The following is a 24,979-nucleotide window of genomic DNA, read 5'->3' as shown; positions in this document are numbered from 1 at the left end:
ATCCAGAGTGAATGTTTAAAACATTTTAAACATCTTTGAAACAAAGCTTTTTTTAAAAAAAAACAAAAAGTATATTTGAAGTCATGCCCCAGCATGGCACAAATCACATTTTAGAAAATGCATTGGAAAAGGTTTCTCATGCATTTTAAAGAGGTATGATTTGATTGTTAAATGTATTCTTCTCTAGATAAGTATAGTGGTCATTTAAAAACATTAATTATAGGCTGTGTCAACAAGATCACTTTTGGTTTTGCTATGTGCAATACAAACTCACTAAGACTGGAACGTTGGATGTGAAAAAAAGTAAATTCTACCCTTTCCAGTCTGTTTGGTATAATGACTGCAGAAGAAGAAATAAGAACACCAATTTTGGTTCCACCATCACTTTGCTGAGATTTTGAAGAAGATTTAACCCTGGCAACTCATTACCTCATCTAGAAAATGATGGGATAGGTTTAAATCTCTAATGTCCAATAACATTCTAAAGCTTATACTTCAATAAATATGGCTTTATCTAAAATATACTTGGTCATCATGGTTAATAAGTCGTGATCTCAGTAAGAACTTTTTTTTTGGTGCCTTAAAAACAGAACAAAAAAAAAAACAAAACCAAAAAAAACACCCAAACCAATACAAAACAAAAATAGCCTTATCCTCATATCTCTCAACCCAGTCCCTTCTTTTCCTGTGTTGGAAGTGAAAGTAGAATAAGAAGCATGAAAGAGAGTATACTTCTTTTAGAAAGGATCTTGTAAGAATATAAAACCAAATTCTAGCATCAAAGGACTTCAAGAAAGCAGACTTTGAGCCATAAAAATGTTTCTAGAAGGAGCAGGACTGAGACAGATTGGATGTGACGTTTAGCAGCATGACTGTTGATGGGGTGGAGTGCACAAAGTGGAGATTGGATCATGTAGTTAAATGAGTGCAAAGAAGTGTCCTAGTTCTAAATAAATGCCTTGAGATGATTATAGGAAGACGTACAGATGGCAAAGGAGCGTTAAAGAAAATACCTATTTTCAAATACACTGGCCAAAAGGGGAAGCTTAGAATTTCTGCCCATTGTGCCTAATGGATAAAAGTGGATGATGGAAGACATTGGCGAGGCAGGGGTTTTTAAATATGCTTTTATTCTTTGTCATTGTAGTATGAATTAAAAATGAATATATCATTGGAGTAAGTCCCAGTTTTGATGAAAGGCCATAAAACTAAACTAAAATAAACAAAGATGTAGGTCAAGGGTCACTGGGAAAGCATATCTGTTTCTTTCAGTAGGGCTTTCTGGAACATTGCCCGCAGGATTGAAAAGTGCTTTCTCAGATCCATTAGGTGTTTTTGAAAAATCCTGGAGCAGTGGTTTTCAAAGTGTGGCCGTGGAACCCCTGAAGGTCTCGAGACCCTTCAAAGGGTTTTCATAATAACCCTCGCTGTTAACTGGCCTTGTTCATTCTGATGCTTTCCTGAGAATACAGTGGTGTTTCCCAGAAACTACATAACTTAGAATATCGCAAAAGAGTAAATGCAGAGGGAGATGGGAGAATCCATATGTCTTCTATTAAACTAAACCTTAAAAAGTTTCAAAAATGTAAAAGAGTGCTACTTATCTATTTTTTTTTTAAATATAGGGCTTCTCCCCAACTCTCCCCCCAATGTTATTTATGATGTTTTCTTAAATAACATCTTAAATATAAGATTATTTCTTCTTATTAAATGAATTAGTATTTAAAGTTTTTTTTTAAGTTTTAAGATCTAATAGTGTACATATCAATGAATATAATCTATCTCAAAAACTCTTTGGAAACCCTTGAAAATTAGGAAGTGTGTAAAGGAGTCCTGAGACCAAAGGTTTAAGAATGACCATCCTTAGAGGATAAGCAGTTTCTCTGACCCTTAGAAGAGGGCAAAGGTGACTTTATTAAACTGTGGGAGAGGCAGTTATCTGTAGTTAGCAGTTACACAGAAGTTAGCAATGATACTAACTTGAGTGCCTTCTCCTTGGTTACCTCTAAGGTCATTCCTCAGTAGGAATTCTTATTTGATGTTGTTTTGTTTAGTTGCTAAGTCGTATCCAATGCATTTGTGACCCCATGGACTGTAGCCTGCCACGCTCCTCTGTCCATGGGATTTTCCGGGCAGGAAAGCTGGAGTGGGTTGCCATTTCCTTCTCCAGGGGATCTTTCCCACCCAGGAAGCGAACCCACATCACCTGCATTGGCAGGCGGATTCTTTACGGCTGAGCCACCAGGGAAGCTCTTATTTGATGACTTACAACAAAGTCTTCAAGGCTATTGGCATTCTTTCCATTTTATAGATAGCAGCAAGTTAGAATCAGAGGAGTGATTTCCTCCAGGGATCATGAGAGAAAGTTAAGTAAAGCTGGAATCATTTAGTGCTTAGGACTCCCAGTCCTGTATGTTTCCCCATCATTTCACTGACTGCAGTGGCGCTAGGATGGATCATGAGTGTTCTTCTAGTGGACCACAGTGAAGTGCATGGTAAAGTTTGCCTCCTTCTGGAGGACAACTTCTGTCAGATCAGTTTAAGATTTCTATGACAAAATAAGTAACAGGTATCGCTAATACCCTGAATGATGTCAGTACATTTGAAATTCACTCACCAAGTAGGAAAAAAAAAAAAAAGAAATTACAGAAAAATGGGAGAAAATACAATACACCTGGGGAAAATACAAGGAAACAGATCCCCAATTTATATCAACACAGCATGAGGACATCCTGCAAGAGGATAACACACCATGAAGGCCCAGGGGACAGCGGGGGCCTGTAAAGTTGAGTATTTGCTGGTATGTTAGTGCCCAGGGAAAAAGAGCCCAAGTGATAATACTGTAATGTAATGCCTTGTCCAGCAGGCTAAGAAGCAGCTTCTTTTAGAGGAGTGTCTAGTTCTGTAGTTCTAGTTGTAAAAAGATGAGAAGTGGGGGAGTTGGAGAAGAGTGTTCATGGGATATTTAGCACATGGGATTCTGGGTGGGAGTGAGGAAGGATGAAAAGAGGATTAGCATTGGCAGTGGGTCAGGTGGAGATAATTGGTAATTGCCTGTGGTGGGGCAAACTGTGTGTTTCTCTGATTTGAGCACCATGTGTTGGTTGGGATCTTTTGGAAATACAGAATATCTCTGCTCCATACTTCATTATGTCTAGCAGATGTTGCTTTTATGTGTTTGAGTTCAATTTGCAGAACGAACATGGTGTCGTAAAAGCATACTCCTAAAAACAGAAGAGAGGAAATCAGTTAACTGGCCTGTCACCAGGACAGTTTTAAGAAGGGACAGGCTTTTAGCTGTGGCCTGTCTGAACTACAAAAGTGAGAATAATCTAAGAAGAAAACCAGTGACATGACATGTTTATTGATGTAAACTGTAAATAAAGAATGTTCAGTCACATTTTTAGAAAACATGTAAAATATTCAGCAGCTGATTAAGGAGCGGACTCTCACAGGATGCTTGCCTCCTTCCTATACTTCATCCCCTAATATTTAAAAAAGAAATTGTTTTCTTGCAAAATTTGCCAGTGATCCAAAAAATAAATAAATAAATAAAATCTTCCCTTTCCATGACTCAGTATCGTCAGGTTATTACAACAAACCTTTTCAGCTTTTGAATCTTAGCAGAGTCAAAATATTGAGTCGGTTCACCAGCACTAAATGATTAGATTTTTGCTTTATGCATGTTTTGAAAGCAGGCCTTGATATAGAAGGTTTATTTACGTAACAGTGCTATTGCTCAATGCCCTTGCATTTTTCTGCACATGCTATCTTAATGGAAATTTACTGGAAAATTCCTGCCAGAATAAACACATTCCTTCAGAAGCGAAAGGCTTAATGTACTTTTCGTTCAACAGCACCTCTTTCCTGTGAGCAGATAAAACACATTATTTGGCATTAGTCATTATACTTCATACATTCCGCAGTTCTCATCATGGGGCTAAGGTTGTAGAAAATAGGAATATAGTAGACAATCTTAAAATGAGAGGTAAAACAAAAGCAAGGAAGGGCATCCATATATCTGACATGAAATCAAAAGTGAATTTGGCAGATACTCTATAAAATTAGTTTGAGCTAGTCCTGATGATAAAGCAGGATTAAGGATTATGAACCAAAGATCAGTTGAGCTGGTGATCACAGAAGTAAGAAATATAGTTTACTTTTCATTTCTAAGAGAAAGAGAGCATTTTCATTTGCATTTTAATTTAAGAATCAGAAGTGTAAACCCTAAATGGAGAACGCTGATGGTATCATGGCCACGGGGTGAGAGAAGGGACCAGAGTGGGATATAAGGATGTAAACAGGAGTTGGGGCAGGGAGGGAGGAAGTGTCTCTGAATTAAGGGATGGGGAGGCAAACAATACACAATGGAGGCTAGAGGAAAGAGATTCACACAAACACGTCTAGACTTCCTCCTGTTGGCCCTCATCTAACACCCCCCCGCCCCCCACCACCCCAGGACTGCTACTGGGGCGAGATGATAGGAGTTGTTCCAGTAATAAAATGTGTAATCAAGGCAGAGAGAACCATTTTTACGGGGCTAAAACTGGCCAATTAGCATATTACAGTTAAGTCAGTTATATTGCATTTATTTGCAGCAATAAGTAATTAACTTCTTTGACTTTTTCTGAGAAGTCAGTTGGAATTAAACTACTGGGTAGATTGCACTAGAGTTTAGTGACCTTCTTCCTTATGCCATATTAAATCCTACTATTTTAAATAATTAGAGGCCAGTTTCAATGTGAAAATATTCACACACTATTAAAGAATTTCATTTTATTGCATTTCTTTTTATTTTCTGTATGTGCAGTTAGTAAAACCAGTCTCGAAAGAGTGTATCACTTCCTAATGTCCTCTTGGGAGATTAAAAAAGTGATTTGAAATTAGAATAACAAAATACTTGTTCACCAATTATTATCTCTACTCAAATTATATTTCTAAAAAATTATTGAATATAAAGGGGAAAAACATAGCTGAAAAATTTCCCCCTTCAAGTAATAAGGCTTTTCCTCTTCTATCTCAATATAAACAATCATGAAACAATTCAGTATTTCAGTATTTCTCTTCTATATGGGTTTTTATTTTTAGGCCTTTTAATTCAATTTTGGTAGTAGGTAGGATATGATTTATAAAGAAAAAATATAGTTGAAGTTATTAAAAACCACCATATTCATGTATCCTTTTTTCATAGATTATATTTATAAGCTAAATGTTTAAGAGGTAATTGTCAACTTATTCAGAATTGCCAATAAGTGCATTTTACCACTTTTTAGAATATATGTAAGTAATAGGTACATTTATAAGTGTAAAGATTAAATGTTGCTTTCTAAAATAGGGTGTAACAGTAAACTTAATATACTATCCTTTTTTTGTTTTGATTCCAAAAAATAAAAGGAAAATTCAAACGGTACCTCATTCATTGTTTGCAGATATTTGCTGTCTAAAGGTTGACTGAGTTTGATTTATAATTATCAATGATAAATATGAAATACAGTGTAAATTCAATCCCAATTTTATTAACCTTTAATCAAGATTTAGCCTGTTGCTTTCTAAGAACAAAGTTTCAGGTTTAAAAGAGCCTTAAAATAATTGAAGTGAAAGGGAAATGGAAAAATATTTATCACATAGCTGTTTGTTCATTGCCAAAGTTTTCTGTAGAGAATAAAACTTTTCATTCTACAGGCATGTAATAATCAGTAGCCTCTCAAGGTAAACAGTTTCAAAGCAAGCATCTCTTTGGTTTTGTTAAGGAGAACTTGAGTTTCCAAGTTCTCCAGCTTGGTGTTATGATATTGTAGAAACAGTACTACTTCTTCATGTACTAAAATGAACCATGTTTTCTTTTGACTTTACAGTAGAAGATATGGCCAGTATACTATGAACCAGGAAGTCACCAAAGTCACAGAAAGACCTCCATTTGATCGATCAGGTTCCCAGGATTCTTTGGATGAACTCTGTATGGAAGCTTATTGGACTGAACTAGAAAATATCAAGAAATCTCATGAGAACAGACAAGATGATCAACAGGTGGTCATTGTCAAAGAGCCTGATGGTAATAATGAAATTAATAAAACTTTTTATTAGTTTATTTTGTATGTATTGATGGGAAATGAATACATAGGAAGAAAGAAATTAAAATGAGGAAAACCAGAAAAAAAAAATGGTAGTTGCCTTTCAACTTAAAAATGACTTAATTGTGGCAAATTATAGATGCAGCTGCCAAATATAAATGATATAAGTAAATTCACTGAGTTTTGGATATGGCTAGACTCTTATTGGCTAAGCTTACTGTATCATAGACTCTTAGGGCTGGACTTGATCTTTGAAATCATCTAACGTCTCTTTAAGTTCCATTTGTGGGATCCTAGCCCCATGGTTGTTTGGCCTCAAGTGAGTAGAGATGCTGATGATGTTGATGTTTTTCCATTGTTCAGCCAGCTTGAGCTGTTTTGATGTTCTTTATTTTATTGATTTACAATCTGTTCCACACTACCTTTGACTCATTTATTGTCAATCTACCTTCTGTGGAAGAGCAGAACAAATCTGCTCTGTTGTTTGCATGACAGCTTTTCAAATGATTGAGGATGGTTATAGTTATCTTGTTACTAGACAAATAACTTTTTTCTAGAAGGAAAAAGATTTACATAAATCAGTCCTTGGTGGTGGATTGCAAATCTATCCTAGTCTTGGTCATCTTATCTTTCAAACTGTTGTCTTCTAGACTGGCAACAGTGCCACAGTTTAGCCAGCTAAGTTTAGGGTAGAGATTTCGACAAGTGAAAGTGGAAGATGGTATTAGCATTTTTAGCCTCCCTATTTACTTCTCATATTTTGTTCATAATTGCTGTCATCTCTATCTGCATTTCCCACAGTCTCCACTATTGTACTTGATATTCTGAAAGAAGCATGGAAAAATTTACTTTTTTCCCCCTCTTTAATTTCATGCTTTTTTAAAAAAAAAATCAACGTTAAATTCAAGTAGACACTAGGTTTATCATGTCTAACTCTGGCACCTATTATATTAGCTTTCTTTCCATGCCTTGTGCCGACCGTAAGTTTGTAAGTGTATCTTTGGTGTACAGGCTGATACAGATTCCAAAAAGGAGCCACGGTCAGTACCTTGGGACCCACAGCTAGAAGTGACCTGTTTTTCAACAGAAGACTTCTTAATGATGCTAAATGACCTAGCATCAAGTTGTTTAGTACTAAAATCTGCATAGGTTTTTCTCCTTTGCTATAACATTGCTTGGGGGAAAAAAAGCAACCATTAATACTTGAAAGAGGAAAGTTGGAGATTTTCCTTAATTTAACCCATTGATTTTGTAAAAGAAAATGATAGCCAGCTCATTCTTTCGTTTGGGTTCTCTTTCATTTTACTCTCGTTCTTTCTCACTTTACCAATCCAGTTAAGCTTATTTGTAATAATAGTATCTTTCAACCTTTCTGATCAATGTTTCAAGATGACAGCAGCATACCGGTGGCCTGGTTAGTAAGGAGAAAACAATCTGTGGAAAGAAGCCCTCAATCCCGATACACAGCTGTGTGTCAGCTACATCATAACTCTCCAAGGATAACGTGGATTCATAAAATGTTGTTCATGATGTGATTATCAAGAATTGGGAGTGTTTATACACACCCATGCCTTTTCTTGGACTTTAAATTGAATTTTACCTCTACTTTTTAATGGAACAAGCCACTCTATATTGTAATCTTGTTACTTCCCTTATGGCAGTATCAGCTTTTTCTGACCACTTATTTATACTGAGTTCTACTTTAATATCTTTAATAATCATGGTGAGTTTTTATGTCAGTGAACAGTTTTTGTTGCCTGGAAGGCAGAATGCCCCTCACTGCCTTATGTTTCTTGACGTCAAGGTTTTTGATACTTTATTTCTGCCCTCATGGAGTCTCGATAGTAGAGAAGCTATAGACAGGCACGCTGGTCAGTGCTCCATCTTGTGCTGCGGGCTATAATGGAGCTCTGCGAAGTTCTTTCCATGTGACATGCTCACATTTGGTTATCTCATCTTTTACAGATGAGAAAACAGAGTCAGCTTGAGGCTAAGTGACTTGACCAAAGTGATGTGGCCATCAAGGTGCAGGAGTGGAGTATGGACAGACCTTTTGTGTCCCAAGTCCTTGGTTTTTCGATGTCCTCTCTAAATGTGGAGCTTGGAGTAAATCCGTTCTGGTTGTCCTTCAGTTTTTCTACAGTCATCAATAACTTTTTTTTTGGTCATGCCTCACAGCAAGTGGGATCTTAGTCCCCTGACCAGGGACTGAACCCTCGCCCTCTGCAGTAGGAGCCTAGACCATCGGGAAAGTCTTGAATTGCCAATAGATCTTACACGATATTTGCAGTACTGGTTACTCCCTTTCAATGTTTTGAATTGATTCAGTTGTTTAATTAGTTTCCTATAATCTACTTTTTTTTTTCCCTGAAAATAGTTTGTTTTTTAAAAAAAAATTGTAAAGAAAGAAAAGCAGGACTCTGGTATGCTGACTAGGCGGTTAAAAAATTAATTTGAAATTGATTAGTTCCTGATGTCCAGATGCTTTTTACTTCTTTGCCACACTGTCAGCTACAGAGAGCAGAGAAAATAAGCCTTTCCATCAATTAGAGTCGAACTCTGGGATAGTGCTGAATGTAAGCCAAGAAACAGGGCTTTAATGGCCATCCCCAGCATCGACTTCCTTCTGTAACTTGATGGAAGTAAGTTATCTTTTCATTGCTTGCTCATCTCTGGAAAGGGAACAGTATTATCTTCCCCTAGTTAATCTGCAGGGAAGTTATAGAGGTTAATCACATGTGAAGTCATTTAAAAATTTTAATTGAGTATATATGAAATGGATCTAAAACTTGATATCTTTATGGCTAGAGTTTATGGCAGTGGTCCAAGTTTCAGATAATGATTCTTAGCACTGTGGTTGGGTTATGGTACAAGAGTTTCAGTAAGAGTTTTTAAAACGGTTTTTAAAAATGTAGAAGTTCTCCTATTTTGTGATTTAAATGCCATTTTTTCTCTGCTTTCTCAGAGGGAGAGTTGGAAGAAGAGTGGCTTAAGGAGGCCGGTTTGTCCAATCTCTTTGGAGAGGCTGCTGGAGATCCCCAAGAGAGCATGGTGTTTTTATCAACGCTGACCCGGACGCAGGCGGCAGCTGTTCAGAAACGAGTAGAGACAGTCTCCCAGACCTTGAGGAAAAAAAACAAACAGTACCAGGTCCCTGACGTCAGAGACATATTTGCTCAACAGACAGGGTCAAAAGAAAAGGAGGTAGGTTTTCTTTCGCAGTAACGTAGAGGAATAATGGTTCAGACTCAGTTGAACGCATCCAGTTAAATTTGTATCGTTATAAACTTAATGGGCATGTTTATGTAAAGCCACCGTGGCTTAGCTGGTAAAGAATCCTCCTGCAATACAGGAGACCCTGGTTCAATTCCTGGGTCGGGGAGATCCGCTGGAGGAAGGATAAGATACCCACTCCAGTATTCTTGGGCTTCCCTGATGACTCAGCTGGTAAAGAATCTGCCTTCAATGCTGGAGACCTGGGTTTGATCCCTGGGTTGGGAAGATCCCCTGGAGAAGGGAAAGGCTACCCACTCCAGTATTCTGGCCGGGAGAATTCCATGGACTCTATAGTGGATGGAGGTCACACAGAGTTGGACATGACTGAGTGACTTTCGCTTTCACTTTTCATATGTAAGGCACAGAAGCTCCATGCTGGCCGTGATCAAGAGGGATTCGATCCCTGTCCTTCTAGAAGTTACCTGCTGCTGCTGCTGCTAAGTCACTTCGGTCGTGTCCGACTCTGTGTGACCCATAGATGGCAGCCCACCAGGCTCCCCCTTCCCTGGGATTCTCCAGGCAGGAACACTGGAGTGGGCTGCCATTTCTTTCTCCAATGCATGAAAGTGAAAAGTGAAAGTGAAGTCACTCAGTTGTGTCTGACTCTTCGTGACCCCATGGACTGCAGCCTACCAGGCTCCTCCATCCTTGGGATTTTCCAGGCAAGAGCACTGGAGTGGGTTGCCATTGCCTTCTCTGAGTTACCTGCTGATGGGGAAAAAAATGAAACAAGTTAAAATTCTCTGTGACAGTCCCTGCATTCAGTGTCCTTGGAGCTTTGGGAGTGCCCCAACCCCCTGGACAGTGTGACTGTTAGTTGTTACTTAGAGAAAGTCAGAGGCAGGAGGTTCTTTTTTCCACATTACTCTTGTAGGAAAATTTGCTTTTTTTAAAGACTCACATGGGGATGAATGGAAGTGGAATGCAGGGAAGCTAATTGCAGCTGAATTATAAAACAGGAACCCTGAACATGAAATAACTTCCCCTTTGTGTCTAGTGCCTAGGATGTAGAGGATTGGAATAGATATTTGCCAAAATGATGAATTTATTAGTGGGAGCTGTTGGAGTCTGGTGCAGATCTGGGGCTGATGGCTCTCTTGAGAAAGTGTGGTACCAGTCGGAGACCTGAATGGTCTAGAACAGTGTTACTCAGGGTAGCCATTTAGTAGGTTGTTTATGGAGTGCCCATGAGGACCTAAAGAGCTTCCCAAAATGAAAATTAATATCTGCTCCGGCAAGAAACAGTGATGCTACAAAGAGAAAAAAAGGTCAGCTGAACCTAATGGTATTTTTAGGGTCAAAGTTGGTTTACACGTTGAACTCTTCTCAGATGACAGTTAGCATAGCTCTGGTCCAGAAGACCCAGTGGGGTGGATGGAGTAAGAACAATCAGAAGGGATCTTAAGTGAGGGTTGTAGTGATGATCATAGCAATCAGAGCAGTAGCTACCACCACTGAAAACTTAACTGCTTTCCATGCCTTATTTCTTTTCATTCTTAGAGCTGTCCTATGAGTGAGGTTTCACTTCCATACTACTGCCGAGGCTCATAGACTTCAAGTAACTTGCTCAATGGTCCCATAGATAGTAAACCCAAGTTTGTCAGACTCTAAATATGTGCTTTTAACCACTATACATCCTACTACATTTGGGTTTACATATATAATTCTGATATTAAGTAGTCCCAGTGAATACATGAGATTGTATTTACACTATAAAGAAAGGGTAACAAAAGTCTTTTTAAATTTTGGGAATAAGAAGACACATTTAAGGTATCTTTCTGTCATATAGAGGGTTTTTTGGCTTTTTGTAAACATTTCATTCTTCTAAGAAATCCTGCATAGTTGCAGATTGCTATTCTGTTTGCATGGTCAATTGTAGATCAAATCCAGTCCATTTTATGGGAGTTTTGGGGTCACAGGATTGCTCCAGATAGATCTGTTGCTGCTGTGAGGCAGTTAGACACTTGCGTGCCACCCATTTGTTATTTGGAACATCCACTGGGGTTGAAGGACTAGACTGCTTTTTTACAGCAGAAAAATAATGAATAATAAGGAAATCTAGTGTTATTGGCATTTCCCTCCCAATTAAAGAGCCCTCCCTGAGGGAGTTAAGAGGAAGCCAAAAGTGGGAGGGGACAGAGAACTGAGCCTCAGCAAACCATACTCCGTGGGATTCCTGCCAGTCTTGAAGAGGATGTTGCTTCTCAGTGCTAGAAGCAACATTTTTTAGTAAGTCCTTGCTAATGTCTGAATCACATAGTTTGATTCAAGGTGATTGGTGGATTGTATCAGCTGATGGAGTCAATAAGTGAGAAACAGCACAAGTGAATTAAAATAATGTTAACTTACTCTTTCTGCCTTTAATTGAAATATGACCACCCGTTAGAAATAGGTCCTCCAATCCTCAAGTAAACATGGGCCAGCCATCTTTACTTGCATTTCTTCTATTCTCAAGTAAACGTAGTGTGTCCTCCATATCCCTGGCTTCTGCACCTGTGGATAGGGAGGGCTGACTGTGCTCTGCCATTCTTTATCAGGGACTGGAGCATCCTCCCGTGTTGGCATTCATGGGGTGGCGGTGTCCTTTAACTGATCTCCCACAGATACTGAGCAATGACTGTCCATATTCAGCTCTTCCATGTTAAATGCTTCCTCACGAAGCCCTTGCTGACACTAGGAAATAAAATGCAGAAATGAATACCATCTGCACTGTCATCTTCAATTGCTTAGGAAAACAATTTCAACCACATGCTCCTAAATCCGTGTTCACATGTGAGATTAGAGTTACTCACTGTGCCGTGGAGGGCCAGCCTTCTGCAGGCTCGTGGGAGAGGGAGGAAGGTGGCCTTGCTCTGCCGTGTCCCTCTGTGATTATAGTCGCTGGGTACTGTCCTGCAGAGTCTAAGGAGAGTGCCTGCACGTGCCTGCCCTGATGCTCTTCTGGCCCTTCTTAGATTGCAGGTGGAGAGGGGAGTCCTTCTCTGCTAACACTTGAGCTGCGATGTGTGGGGAGGGGACTACAGAGGCGCCCTTCTTTTGTATTGAAGTGACAGTCCGCTAGAATGAGTATTTTACAATTCATTCCGATAGACCTCTGTGTATGATTGACCTGGGCTCCCCTTCCTGCTTCCTCCTAGAGCCTTATTGGCGAGGAGGAAGTGTTGCCTGGCCACACTGGTGAGAGGCTCTAGCTGCATCTTACTGTGTCCATAAACCCTTGGAAGGCTTCATTTCTTTGGGTGTCACTGTCCCAACCCCTCGAAAGAGGAGTTCTTTTGACTGTCTAAGCTCTTATTACCTGCTTGGCAAATTAGTTTTAATTTCTCTCACATTTATTACTAGCTTTTATTTTTTAAAAAGTGAAGTATTCTATTTTTTACCTATATGTCAGTTTATAATTTTATTTTATAGCCATGTCATTGAGAGGGAATTCACATACCATCCAGTTCACCCATTTAAAGTTTACAATGCAGAGGTTTTTAGTGTAGTTATATATATGCAACCATCACCGCAGTCATTTTGGCACATGTCCATCATCTCCAAAAGAAACCCCATACCCGTAGCATTCATTCCTTGTTTTCCCCTCCTTACGCCTAGGCAACCACTGATCTTTGTCTCTGTGACTTGCCTGTTCTGAAGGTTGCGTAGAAGTGGAACCACACAGAATGTGGTCCTGGTGACTTTCACGTCACGTCACGTTTTCATGGCTCATCCACGTTGTCCCATGCATCTGTGCTTTCTTTACTTTCGTTTGATTGTCAAATAACATTCCATTGTGTGGGTGGCTCGCATTTTATTTATCTACTCATTTGTTAATGGATATTAACTTTTTGAGATGTCTTAATGGTGTTCCTGATGGTAGGGACACTTGATATTGCCTGTATTTCCACAGAGCTTAATAGTATGCCTTGTATGTTGTGGGTGATCACATATTTGTTGGCTGGTTGCTTGTTAATTGTAACCGTAGTCCTTTTATTTCTGTGGTATAAGTCTGAATACATATCTTGTGCTCTACAGGTTAGTAATAGAGTTATTTACCATACCATTTCTCTGGTTGTGAGTGGGAAATGAATAAATGGCCCATTTTCTATCTTTAGGCTCCAGATGGCACAGAATCACAATCAGTCGGAACAGATGAAAACAAATACCGAGGAAAAGATGGTAAGTTGGACCCGTTCTCTTGTATTTTCTCATTTATTAGTATAACAAATAGATAAGACCGTTAGAAACATTCGTCTTCAATTCTAGTAAGCAAATTCAATTGAAATATCAAGTACCCAAGTAGATAATTACATAAGACTGAGCTTATAGTTGGCTTTTGAGTTTTTAAAAATACTTGTCTATATCTATTTTAACGTTTCTATACATAGTCAGTTTTCTTGAATGTTTACCATGTGCCAGGTACTATGCAGAGACATTTGCCTAATTTAATATACTCAAGAATGCTCTGTAGTAAATATTATTCTTAACCCATGAGACAGATGAGAGAAGTAAGGTTTTGAGATATAAAGTCACTTCCCCAAGGCAATACAGCTAGTAAGGGGAGTCAGTGAATTTGGAACTTCATTTTCAAATCTTTAGTTCTTAGCTCATAAATGGATTGCTTTTAAGAAAGTTTAGAAAGATTTTAAATTAAGATCTGAGGGTGGGAGAGGGCGGAAGTTGATTATAATTCTCCCATTTCATTCCTTTTTCTGTATCTGTTATTTCAGAAATGGATTAGAAATTCAAGGCATGGTTGAAAATAAATAGTAAGGATTTATTAGTACTTAACAAGAAAGAATTTAAAGCTATTTAATGGATTTACAAAAAGGAAAAATGTTCTAAATTAAGGTCATAGATTAATCCTTAATGTGTTGCTACTTAAATAATATAACAAAGATGGTTAATGGCTGCCTGAGTCCCGATTGGGACTTTGCTTTTGTTTATGTTCTTAATACCCAGCACCTGGGGTGTTCATGGCATTATTAGTGTCATGTTTGGATTGGAACTAGTGAAGGAAGAGTGTCAGGAAGACTGTGGAGGCCTAGAAAGTGTTCCCAACCTTCCAATAAAAATCAAAGGTTTGTCCAAAATTACTGTTGTTGTTCATTTGCTAAGTCATGTCCAGCTCTTCCTGACCCCATAGACTGCAGCACCCCAGGCTCCTCTTTCCTTCATTATCTCCCAGAGTTAGCTCAAATTTTTGCCCATGGTTGTCATCTGTTGGCCTCCTTCTCCTCCTGCCTTCAATCTTTCCCAGCATCAGGGTCTTTTCCAACAAGTTGGCCCTTCACATCGGGTGGCCAAAGTATTGGAGCTTCAGCATCAGTCCTTCCAAAGAATATTCAGGGTTGATTTTCTTTAGGATGGACTGGTTGGATCTCCTTGCAGTCCAGGGGACTCTCAAGAGTCTTCTCCAGCACCACAGTTTGAAAGCATCAATTCTTCGACACTCAGCCTGCCTTATGATCCAGCTCTCACATCCATACATGACTACCAGAAAAACCATAGCTTTGACTAGATGGACCTTTGTTAGCAAAGTGATGTCTCTGCTTTTTAATACACTGTCTAGGTTTGTCATAGCTCTCCTTCCAAAGAGCAAGCGTCTTTTAATTTCATGGCTACAAAGTCACCATTTGCAGTGACTTCGGAGACCAAGAAAAGAAAATTTGTCACTTTGGGACATTTTGGAGTCTTGGAGCATCTAATATCTTTATCTTTCCTTCCATGCTTTTATCTCAGAACTTCTCTCCTGTACCCCTGCCTTCAAATAGATACACACACATAATATGTGTGTGTGTATATGTATGTGTGTGTGTGTATGTATATGTGCATATGTAGACACATATATGTGCGTATATTGACACATGGGTCTATATATTTATATTTGTATTCATAAAAGCCCCTGCTTTTTACTATTCTGTGGAAATTTCTTCAGTTACATAAGTATATTGGGTTAAAACGACTGGGTGTTTCCCCAGGCCTGTGTGCCTGCTGACCCTGGAATGGCAGGCAGGCTGGAATAGCCCTTGCTGGCTGGACAGAGAGCTGGGTTGTCAAGAGAGACAGATGAACCTTTTGTGCCAGTGTCAGTATGTTTTGGGCTTTGGGGAAGAGCGACTGGCAGTTGCTGAATGAATACTGAGGAGACATTGTCCTTTCTTGGTGTTTTCCTCCTTTGCCAGAGATGCGATATAGCCTATGTAAACAGACGTTCTGGAAGACGGGCTCATTGTAGCAGCTTTTTCCAACCGAGCTTGCGGCAGCCGGCTGGAATGTGACAAGCTTGCTGCCTGATTTACATCTGCTTTTCCTGGAATCCTATGATGTGGGCAGAGAGCCTCCAGTAAGAATAATAAGATAATGTGTATGACGCCATCCGAGCCACTGAGGATTTACTGCTGCACCTGTTCTGGGCAATGCCGAGCTCTTTTGCTAGCCAGCGCATTCCCCAGCGTTATGCAAACATTGAAAGGTTCTGAATGAAATGCATGGAAAATATTGTCTGAAGTTCAAAAGTGGAGCTCTTTCCACTAGAAATATGAAAACCAGAACTACATAGTCTATTTTAAATGTTTTCTCTACACTTGGGCTTTTATGCATGTTCTATGAAAATTACTTATTCTAAATGAAAATTATAACATTTTAACGTTGCCAGGGTTGTTGCATTTCAAATTCATTTATCTACTGCTGCGTATCAATCTTCTCACCAAATTGCACAACATTATGTATTTGAAAGACCCATGTTTAATACATACATTTAGAAGTGTTAATAATGCCCAAATAATTTTTAAAACTTTCATGTAATATATATCTTCTTTTTTTGAGTTCCATGGAGGAAGCAAAATTATTTTTTTAAATAGAGACATGGATTTATTTTGGACAGTTGAAAAACTTTGAGTTTTTTAAAGTAGTTGTAACTTGGTGCTATTGTCCACTTTAAAAACCAAAGGAGAAAATAGATTAAAACTGTATTATTTACCCTTCAGGGCTTGAAGAGCCAAAAGGTTTATCTCAGCATTCTCCATTAACGTTTCTCCTTGAGAAAGTGAAAGTGAAGTCGCTCAGTCGTATCGACTCTTTGCAACCCCGTGGACTGTAGCCTACCAGGCTCCTCCGTCCATGGGATTCTCCAGGCAAGATTACTGGAGTAGGTTGCCATTTCCTTCTCCAAGGGATCTTCCTGACCCAGGGATCGAACCCAGGTCTCCCACATTGCAGGCAGACGCTTTACCCAGAGCCACCAGGGAGAGTAAATGATTAATTCATAAATGCTTTTATTAGCGAATTAACCATCCATTTCTTATATCATCCTGAAACTCTTTTTCCTGCTATCTGCCTTAACTGGAGTTATCATTTAATCCTTAATCCTTCTCTATTTTGTGCTTTTTGTTTTTGCTAATATTTGGAGGAAATTCATATGTTTTAAACGTATTCTAACTTGATTATAATTTTTCTCCTCAGTTTTGAATTCGGCACAGAACATTTATTTGTGTGTGGTGGGGGAGGTAGTGTTTATTGTAGGTCTGATGTGGGGCTTTTAAGAACAGGGAGTCCATTTAACATGCTTGTTCATAAACACTCAGGTTTTGGAAAGGTAGCTTCTAATTTAAGAAAATGGCTAATCAGTTTTTTCCTCTCAGAATGGTTTCCTAGGAAACCAACATACATATTCACAGTAAAACATAAAGTAGTATAAACCAGTGGGAAAATAAAACTCAAATTGTGCTTTGACATTTAAGTTAATACTTTAAAAATTAATCAGAGAGAGGTCTAGTTATCCTTAGTTTTAAACAAAATTGTCAGAGGCTGTTGAAAAAGCATAATGTAGCATAGTTAGGAACAGATGAATACAATCAGAGCTCCAAATTTACTCTTATTTTTGAACTTGACATAGGTCAGTTCTTTCTTACTTTCTAAACTCTGAGATGTGACCCAGGCCAACTGTATAATTTGCAAGGCTTAGTGCAAACTGAAAATGTAGAGCTTCTTGTTCAAATTTCAAGAAGGCAACAGCAGAGCATTAAACCCGCAGGGCCCATACCAAGCACTGGGAAAGTCCTACACGCATGCAGCCCGCCCTGCTTATTAAGTGGGAGTGAAAAAGGCTAGATTTAGATTTATTCTTATTTTCTTTTGAGTAAAATAATTTTTGTGTTTTTTATTTAAATGACTGTAAATATAGAAAATACATAGAAGGTAATAAAAATATATTTTCTGAAGGCATCAGACTTTTAATAGTAAATGTGTATATATAACATTTATTAAATTTAAGAATTAACTTACCTTCTATCACCTTGTTGTGTTAGTATATAAGCATTTGAATGTCGCGCATAAGCTTACTGATGTAATCTAGAGCCGCTCACCATGAATTAAAGGTCACAGTGAGAAAATGACAGTAATCCTGTCATTGATGCCTGGTGCTTTTCTAGTGTGAGTTGTGTTAATACCAAAAACTTACCAAATAGCCAAATTTAGAAGTATTTTCTTCCGAGCTTAAACCTGATGTTTTCAGCAAAGAAGTTTTCAAGTGTTAATTTTTTCCCCCCCCTGGAGGATTAACAGCAAATAAAGCAAGGAAAAAAAAATGTTAAATTTTTTTTAAAGTGTCGATGTAAATACCTGGAACTCATTTGACTAGATTTATAGTTGTAAGAACTGTTATAATCCCTATAATAGCCTGATTCCTGAACCAGTACCTCCAGAACTGACTCCCACTGCGAACATTCTTGGTGCCTGGAATTTTTGCTATGATAGATAGATAGCATTCCAGAAAGGACATGCAGGGCGTGAAAGAAAACATTCAGGAATCTGTTCCACTGTGAGGAAGTTAAGTGGTATATCATAGTTTTAAAAACCTTTGTTCAGTCATGTCCAACTCTGTGTGACCCTGTGGATGCTACCCTGCCAGGCTCCTCTGTCCATGGGATTCTCCAGGCAAGAATCCTGGAGGGGGTTGCCATCCCCTCCTCCAGGGGAATCTTCCCCACCCAGGGATCAAACCCAGGTCTCCTGCATTGTCAGGTGGATTCTTTACCGTCTGAGCTACCAGGGTTTTAAGAGAGTAAAACTAACCACCTTCTCATTTCTGAGTATAAAGTAAAACAATGATTAAGTTTACTAAATTTTAATCTCCCAGTATAATACAAAACAACAATTAAGTTTAGTAAGTTGTTATGAGTTTTTCATTCAGAGCTTGAGATCATCCAGGAAATGTTTTCGAATTGGACTCAATCTAAGAACTGTGACCTCAGAGAGAAATTCCACGATTCCGGCTTTCTGGTCCCCACCTTGGGCTTCCTCCGTCCCCCATGTGCCATTGTTAGGATTCCTTGAGTATATGTTTTACTATGGAAAGAAGGGTTAATTATTGCTTACAGTAAGTAGTACTTTTCCTAAAGGTTTATACAGTTGATGTGTTAGAAGTTTTTTTTTTTTTTTTTTTTTTTAAAGAAGTAACCAAAACACAGGAATGAAGTCTTTTATTTTGTTCCCAGACCAGGCATCTCACCTAGGTGTTGGTGGAAAGGAGCTAACCCCACTGGTGCCCGAAGGGGCACCTGCCTCTGAAACAGACATCAACCTGGAGGTATCATTTGCAGAACAAGCTGTCAGTCAGAAAGAGAGCTCCAGAGAGAAGATCCAGAGGAGCAAAGGTGACGATGCCATGTTACTGGTATGTAGTACACTATTCAGATGTCACTGTCAGATTACATTTTTCATCAGCTGTTTATTTTGAAAAATTTAAGTCCCTAGAAAAGTTGAAAGAATAGCATAGATACACCCCTACAGCCTCCCTGTAGATCCCATTCACCAGTTATTATAACATTGTACAACTTTTACTCTTTCTTGGGCTTCCCGGGTAGCTCAAGTGGTAGAGTCTACCTGCAATGCAGGAGACCTGGGTTTGATCCCTGGGTTGGGAAGATCCCCTGGAGAAGGGCATGACAACCCACTCCAGTATTCTTGCCTGGAGAATTCCATGGACAGAGGAGCCTGGCGGGCTCCAGTCCATGGGGTAGCAAAGAGTCATACACAGCTAAGCAACTACCACTTTCACCTTTCACTACTTTCTGTATCTACCTATGTATAGGTCGTGCCATATACACTCACTTTTTTTTTTTTAAGCCTAACAAGGCCATACTAAACAAAGCAGTTGTTTTGCTTAAGAACTTGATCATTAAAACAATTATATTTTAATATATGACCGTATTAAAAATTTCCCAGTTGTCACAATATTGTCCTAATGGCTTCTCCCTCACTCTGCCTGGGATTCAAACAAGGGTTATGGGTTGTGTTTGATGTCATATCTTTTTGGTTTCTTAAATTTAGATTAGATCCTCTGATTTTTTGTATATTTTAAAGAGTCCAAATCAAATTTCTGATTTTGTCTGTTTTTGATGACTGAATTCAAGTTCAACAGTTTTGGCAAACCTAGATGCCTAGATTGTTTATGCCTCCCATCGCATCATCAGAAGAGGTGTGTGATGTCAGATAGCCCTCTTATTGGGAATGGAAGTATCACCTTCTGTCCTCATTGTAAAAATACCTTTTCCTGTTGGTAACTAATGCTAATTTGTGATCCTTGAAACCGAATGAATAGCCTATCTGCCAGTAATAACCTATCATCCAGTGGCTTTACCATGCATTTGTAATCCTTACCTGAAAAAATAGACTAGTGTTAGCGAAACGGTGATTTTTCTCATTGTGTTATTCCCTCTGTATTGACTGGCTGGCAGTCTTCTGTGATAGCTGCTTTTCCTCCCTTTTCTCTTGTTTTTGAATGTCACTGCGCAGAAGCTTCCTTTTTTCATTCAGTGTTTAATAAATCATTACTGTTTTTCTTTGACGTTTAAATTTACCCAAGTTTGACCAAAGGCAGCCCTTCAAGCTGGTTCCTTTGCCATTTTAACATGTACTCCTCGTTTTACTCCTCTGCCTTCTGGTACAAGATATTCTGGGCTCACCTTGTACTTTTCTCCCCTCAGATTAGGAAGAATCTATTTCTTCAAGGAACCCTTGTTTTTTCAGAAGCATATTGTATTTAGAAACCAGCCTCTGTGTACTGAGTGTTCTCATTGATACCGAATGTCTTATATTTTTTTAAAAATACACTTACTTATTTTGTAAGACTTCACATACATAAAAGCTATAGGCATAGTATAATGAACCCCCCACCAAGCCCCAACGTTCACTAGCCCATGACTAGTTCTGTCCTGGGCACACCCCCAAGCAGTTCCCTTTAAGAAAAAAGGTTACTTTTTAATTCATATTGCTATTATTGTACCTATTTAAAATGCTAGCAATTCTTAATTTCAAATATCTGAATATTAAATTTCATATTGTATTGCAAATTTCATAATTTTTTTTTTTTGCAGTGTGTTTGAATCAGAACCCAAATCAGGTTCATGCATTGCAGTTGGTTGACTTGGTTGAAAGTGCCTTTCAAGAAGCTTTTACTCCCTCCCTTCCTTCCTCCTCCTGTCAGTGTATCTCTGTCTCTGCCTCCCTCTCTCTCTTCATTAAGATCTTTTCCCCTATCCTTTTTTACTTCTTTCCTCCCATTCTCCTCCTCTCAGCATTTGTTTGTTGAAGAAACCTGCTTATTCAGTTTCTAATTCTGTTCCCATGTCCTTCTCTTTCTTGTAGATTGGTTGACTCTAGATTTATCAGATTCATGCTCTTTTTTTTTTTTTTTTTGGTCAAGATTACTTCTTGTGATCATGTAGCAAGAGATGCAATATCTCTGTCTTTCTTGTTTGTGAAATTAGCAGTGGCTGCTGATCAGTGCTTATCTCCATTTATTAATGGTTATAAAATCATGTTCTAATTTCTTTTTTCGTTTATTAATTTGAATATCTCTCTTAAGAAAAACTTCACTTTCTCAAGGGTTACTTCTTTCATTTACCAGTTTTCTTTTTTTCTTCTTTTCTTAGATTCCCTAGTACCTTTCATTAATGACCAACTAGTGTCGTTTTAATTTTCTTTGTAAAAATAGTATCTTAACTCACGTTTATACATGTGTGACATGACCCTAGAGATAATTTCTCATGTGTTTCAGCATATTTTTTGCTCGAGACATGTTGTTGTTCTTGTTGTTCAGTCACAGAATTGTGTCCAGCTCTTTGTGACCTCATGGACTGTAGCACACCAGGCTCCTCTGTCCTCCGCTGTTAGCTCAAATTCATGTGCACGAGTCGGCGATACCATCTGACCGTCTCCTCCTCTGCCGCCCCTTCTTCTTTCATCTTCAATCTTTACTGGCTTGTCAGGGTCTTTTCCAGTGAGTCAGCTCTTCACATCAGGTGGTCAAAGTATTGAAGCTTCAGCATCAGTCCTTCCAATGAATATCCAGGGTTGATTTCTTTTAAGACTGGTTTGATCTCCTTGTTGTCCAAGGGACTCAGGAATCTTCTCTAGCACCACAGTTCGAAAGCACCAACTCTTCAGTGCTCAGCCTTCTTTATGGTCCAGTTCTCACATCTGTACATGACTACTGGAAAAACCATAGCTTTGACTATATGGATCTTTGTTGGCAAAGTGTTATCTCTGCTTTTTAATATGCTATGTAGGGCTTGTCCTAGCTTTCCTTCCAAGGAGCAAGTGCCTTTTTTTTTTTTTTTTTTTTTTTTTTTAATTTTTTTTTAATTTTTTTTAATTTTATTTATTTTTTTTTTCCAGTGGGTTTCGTCATACATTGATAAGCAAGTGCCTTTTAATTTCATGGCTGCAGTCACTGTCTGCCGTGATTTTGGAGCCAAGAAAAAAAAAAAAATCTGTTATTGCTTCCACTTTTTCCCCATCTATTTTGCCATGAAGTGGTGGGACTGGATGCCATGATCTTAGTTTTGTGTTGTTTTTAATGTGGTTGTCTGAGCAAGCTTAACAAATAGCTGAGGAAAGAAGACAAGCAAAAGGCACAGGAAAAAGGGAAAGATCTACCCAACTGAAGGCAGAGCTCCAGAGAATAGCAAGGAGAAATAAAAAGGCCTTCTTAAATGAACAATGCAAAGAAATAGAGGAAAACAGTAGAATGGATAAGACTAGAGATCTCTTCAAGAAAATTGGAGATATAAAGGGAACATTTCATGCAAGGATGGGCCTGATAAAGAACAGAAATGGTAAGGGCCTAGCAGAAGAGAAGAATACACAGAGGAACTACATAAGAAAGGTCTTAATAACCTCGATAACCATGATGATGCCATCACTTACCTAGAGCCAGACATCCTAGAGTTGAAGTCGGGTGGGCCTTAGGAAGCATTACTATGGACAAAATTAGTGGAGGTGACAGAATTCCAGCTGAACTATTTAAAATTTTAAAAGATGATGCTGTTAAAGTGCTGTACTCAATATGTTAACAAATGTGTCACAAGTGGACACAGTCCTGGAAAAAGGCAGTTTTCATTCCAATCCCAAAGATGGGCAATGCCAAAGAATGTTCTAACTATCACACAATTGCACTCATTTCACATGCTAGCAAAGTAATGTTCAAAATCCTTCTAGCTTGGCTTCAGCAGCATGTGAACTGAGAACTCCCAGACGTACAAGCTGGGTTTTGAACAGGCAGAGGAATCAGAGATCAAATTGCCAACATTTGTTGGATCATGGAAAAAGCAAGAAAATTCTAGAAAAGCATATACTTCTATTTCATTGACTAAGAGATAGGAATATCACAACACCTTACCTGTCTCCTGAGAAACCTGTATGCAGGTCAAGAAGCAACAATTAGAATTGAACACGGAACAACGGACTGGTTCCAAATTGGGAGAAGAGGATGACAAGGCTGTATGTTGTCATCTTGCTTATTTAGCATCTATGCAGAGTTCAACATGCGAAATGCCAGGCTGGATGAATCAAAAGGTAGCATCAAGATTGCTGGGAGGAAGACCAACCGCCTCAGATATGCAGATGATACCACTCTAGTGGCAGAAAGTGAAGAGGAACTCATGAGCCTCTTGATGGGGGTGAAAAGAGGAGAGAGAAAAAGCTTGCTTGAAACTCAACATTCAAAAAACTAGGATCATGGCATCTAGTCCCATCACTTCATAGATCCAAACCTAGAATTATCTATTTCCTCAAGAAACACTGATTCTACTTAGTAGAAATATACTTTTGTTACTGTGTTCAGGACACTAGGAACGTTCCCTTCTCTGAGTTGGCTATTGCTTAAAGCCTTTACGGAAGACAAAAGTACAACTGTATCTTCTTTCTTCCATGCTGAGAATAGTGGTTCTGAGGATACAGCAGATAATATAATTAGAAGATCACATAATTGCTTGTGTGTTTTATCCTTTATTATTGCACAGCATTCTCAGAATAGAAATACTAACACTGCTATCAACAATATGATAACCAAAAAATAGTTTAAACTTGTTTTCTTTTTCTCGGTTGTATCCTTAGGGTTTTATCCCAAAAGGACTGTAATAATCAAATTAGTCTGCTTCAGATTGTTTAGGATAGTTATTCTCCGTATGGTTATGCCACTCACTGTATACCCGGTTGGTTAATTTCATTTTATATTGAATGTTTAGGGATTGCTTTGTTGAAACTTAATTGTGTTTTGTAAACATGTGAATTATCTAAGTGGTCCAAGGTCATAATTAAAAACAAGGTGTATTAGAAGTCTCACTTCCATTCTTGAGCCATCACCTTCTTCTCTCCCTCCCCTTTACAGGTTAATTTGCCTTACAGGTCAATTCCTTTTTATTTTAATTTGATGGTTTATCCTTCCATTCTTAGATAGATACACTCTTGATTATTTACTTATGACTTAGCAGCATGTCCTGGAGATCACTCCACAGTAGTATAGAGAAATATCTTTCATTCTTTTTTATTTTTACATTGTACCATGTTATGAAGCTCTGTCACAATTTATTCAACCAGTCATCTGACGATGGGCTTCTAGATTGTTTTCAGGCTTTATCAAAAATTTTTAAGGATCTATTTTCATGCCTAGTGGGAAAAGTAAAGGCATTTGCATCATGTGGCCTAAAGAGATAAATCAGGCTCCCAGACCATCCTTAGCAAAAGTATCTTTTGCAAGTGATAGTCTTCTCCACTGCAGGTTTGATCACTGATCTGGGAACTAAGATCCCACGTGCCACACTGTGTGACAGATAAGTAAATGACAGTGATGGTCTTCTCAACAGATGGAAGGGAGTTTAAGTGAAAGTAGTCTAATTAAACAAGATAAAGACACTGTTGACTTTTAAGTTGTTGATTCAAATAGTGGAATATAAAATGAATTCACTTGTACTTCAGAAACTTAAAGACAAAACTTCCTCTCTCACTTTATTCTCTGCTAACAAACTGATTTTTGCTCACCTACTTTCTAGATTTTATTCATGTTTTGCCTCAAGCTGAAAGTGACCTTCCCATTTCTACCCCTCTGTTGTTCTGTGTTTATCATCCTTAACCCATCCTTTGGGGTCTAGCTCAATATCTAGCTTTACTGTTAGCACTTTCCTGTTTTCAAACTTACATTAATAAAATATATAAAATCGTTTTTTAAGCTGTTAAGATGCCGTTCAGTTCAGTCGCTCAGTCGTGTCCGACTCTTTGGGACCCCATGAACCATAGCACGCCAGGCCTCCCTGTCCATCACCAACTCCCGGAGTTTACTCAAACTCACGTCCATTGAGTCGGTGATG

General features: G+C 38.5%; 1 protein-coding gene across 4 annotated transcripts in view; it reads left to right on the top strand.

Moving 5' to 3' along the window:
• Positions 1 to 24,979, top strand: part of ARHGAP18 (Rho GTPase activating protein 18) — a 193,096-nt gene that overhangs the window by 121,766 nt on the left and 46,351 nt on the right. For all 4 annotated transcript variants that reach the window (XM_043456967.1, XM_043456966.1, XM_043456968.1 and 1 more), the window contains 4 exons: positions 5,856 to 6,052; positions 9,037 to 9,275; positions 13,445 to 13,508; positions 18,827 to 19,005. In XM_043456967.1, the coding sequence (XP_043312902.1) occupies positions 5,856 to 6,052; positions 9,037 to 9,275; positions 13,445 to 13,508; positions 18,827 to 19,005 (679 nt within the window). The remainder of the gene's footprint in view (positions 1 to 5,855; positions 6,053 to 9,036; positions 9,276 to 13,444; positions 13,509 to 18,826; positions 19,006 to 24,979) is intronic.

This window comes from Cervus canadensis, chromosome 33 (genome assembly GCF_019320065.1).
Source record: "Cervus canadensis isolate Bull #8, Minnesota chromosome 33, ASM1932006v1, whole genome shotgun sequence".
Taxonomy (NCBI): Eukaryota; Metazoa; Chordata; class Mammalia; order Artiodactyla; family Cervidae; genus Cervus; species Cervus canadensis.
This window is presented reverse-complemented; position numbering and strand designations above follow the sequence as displayed.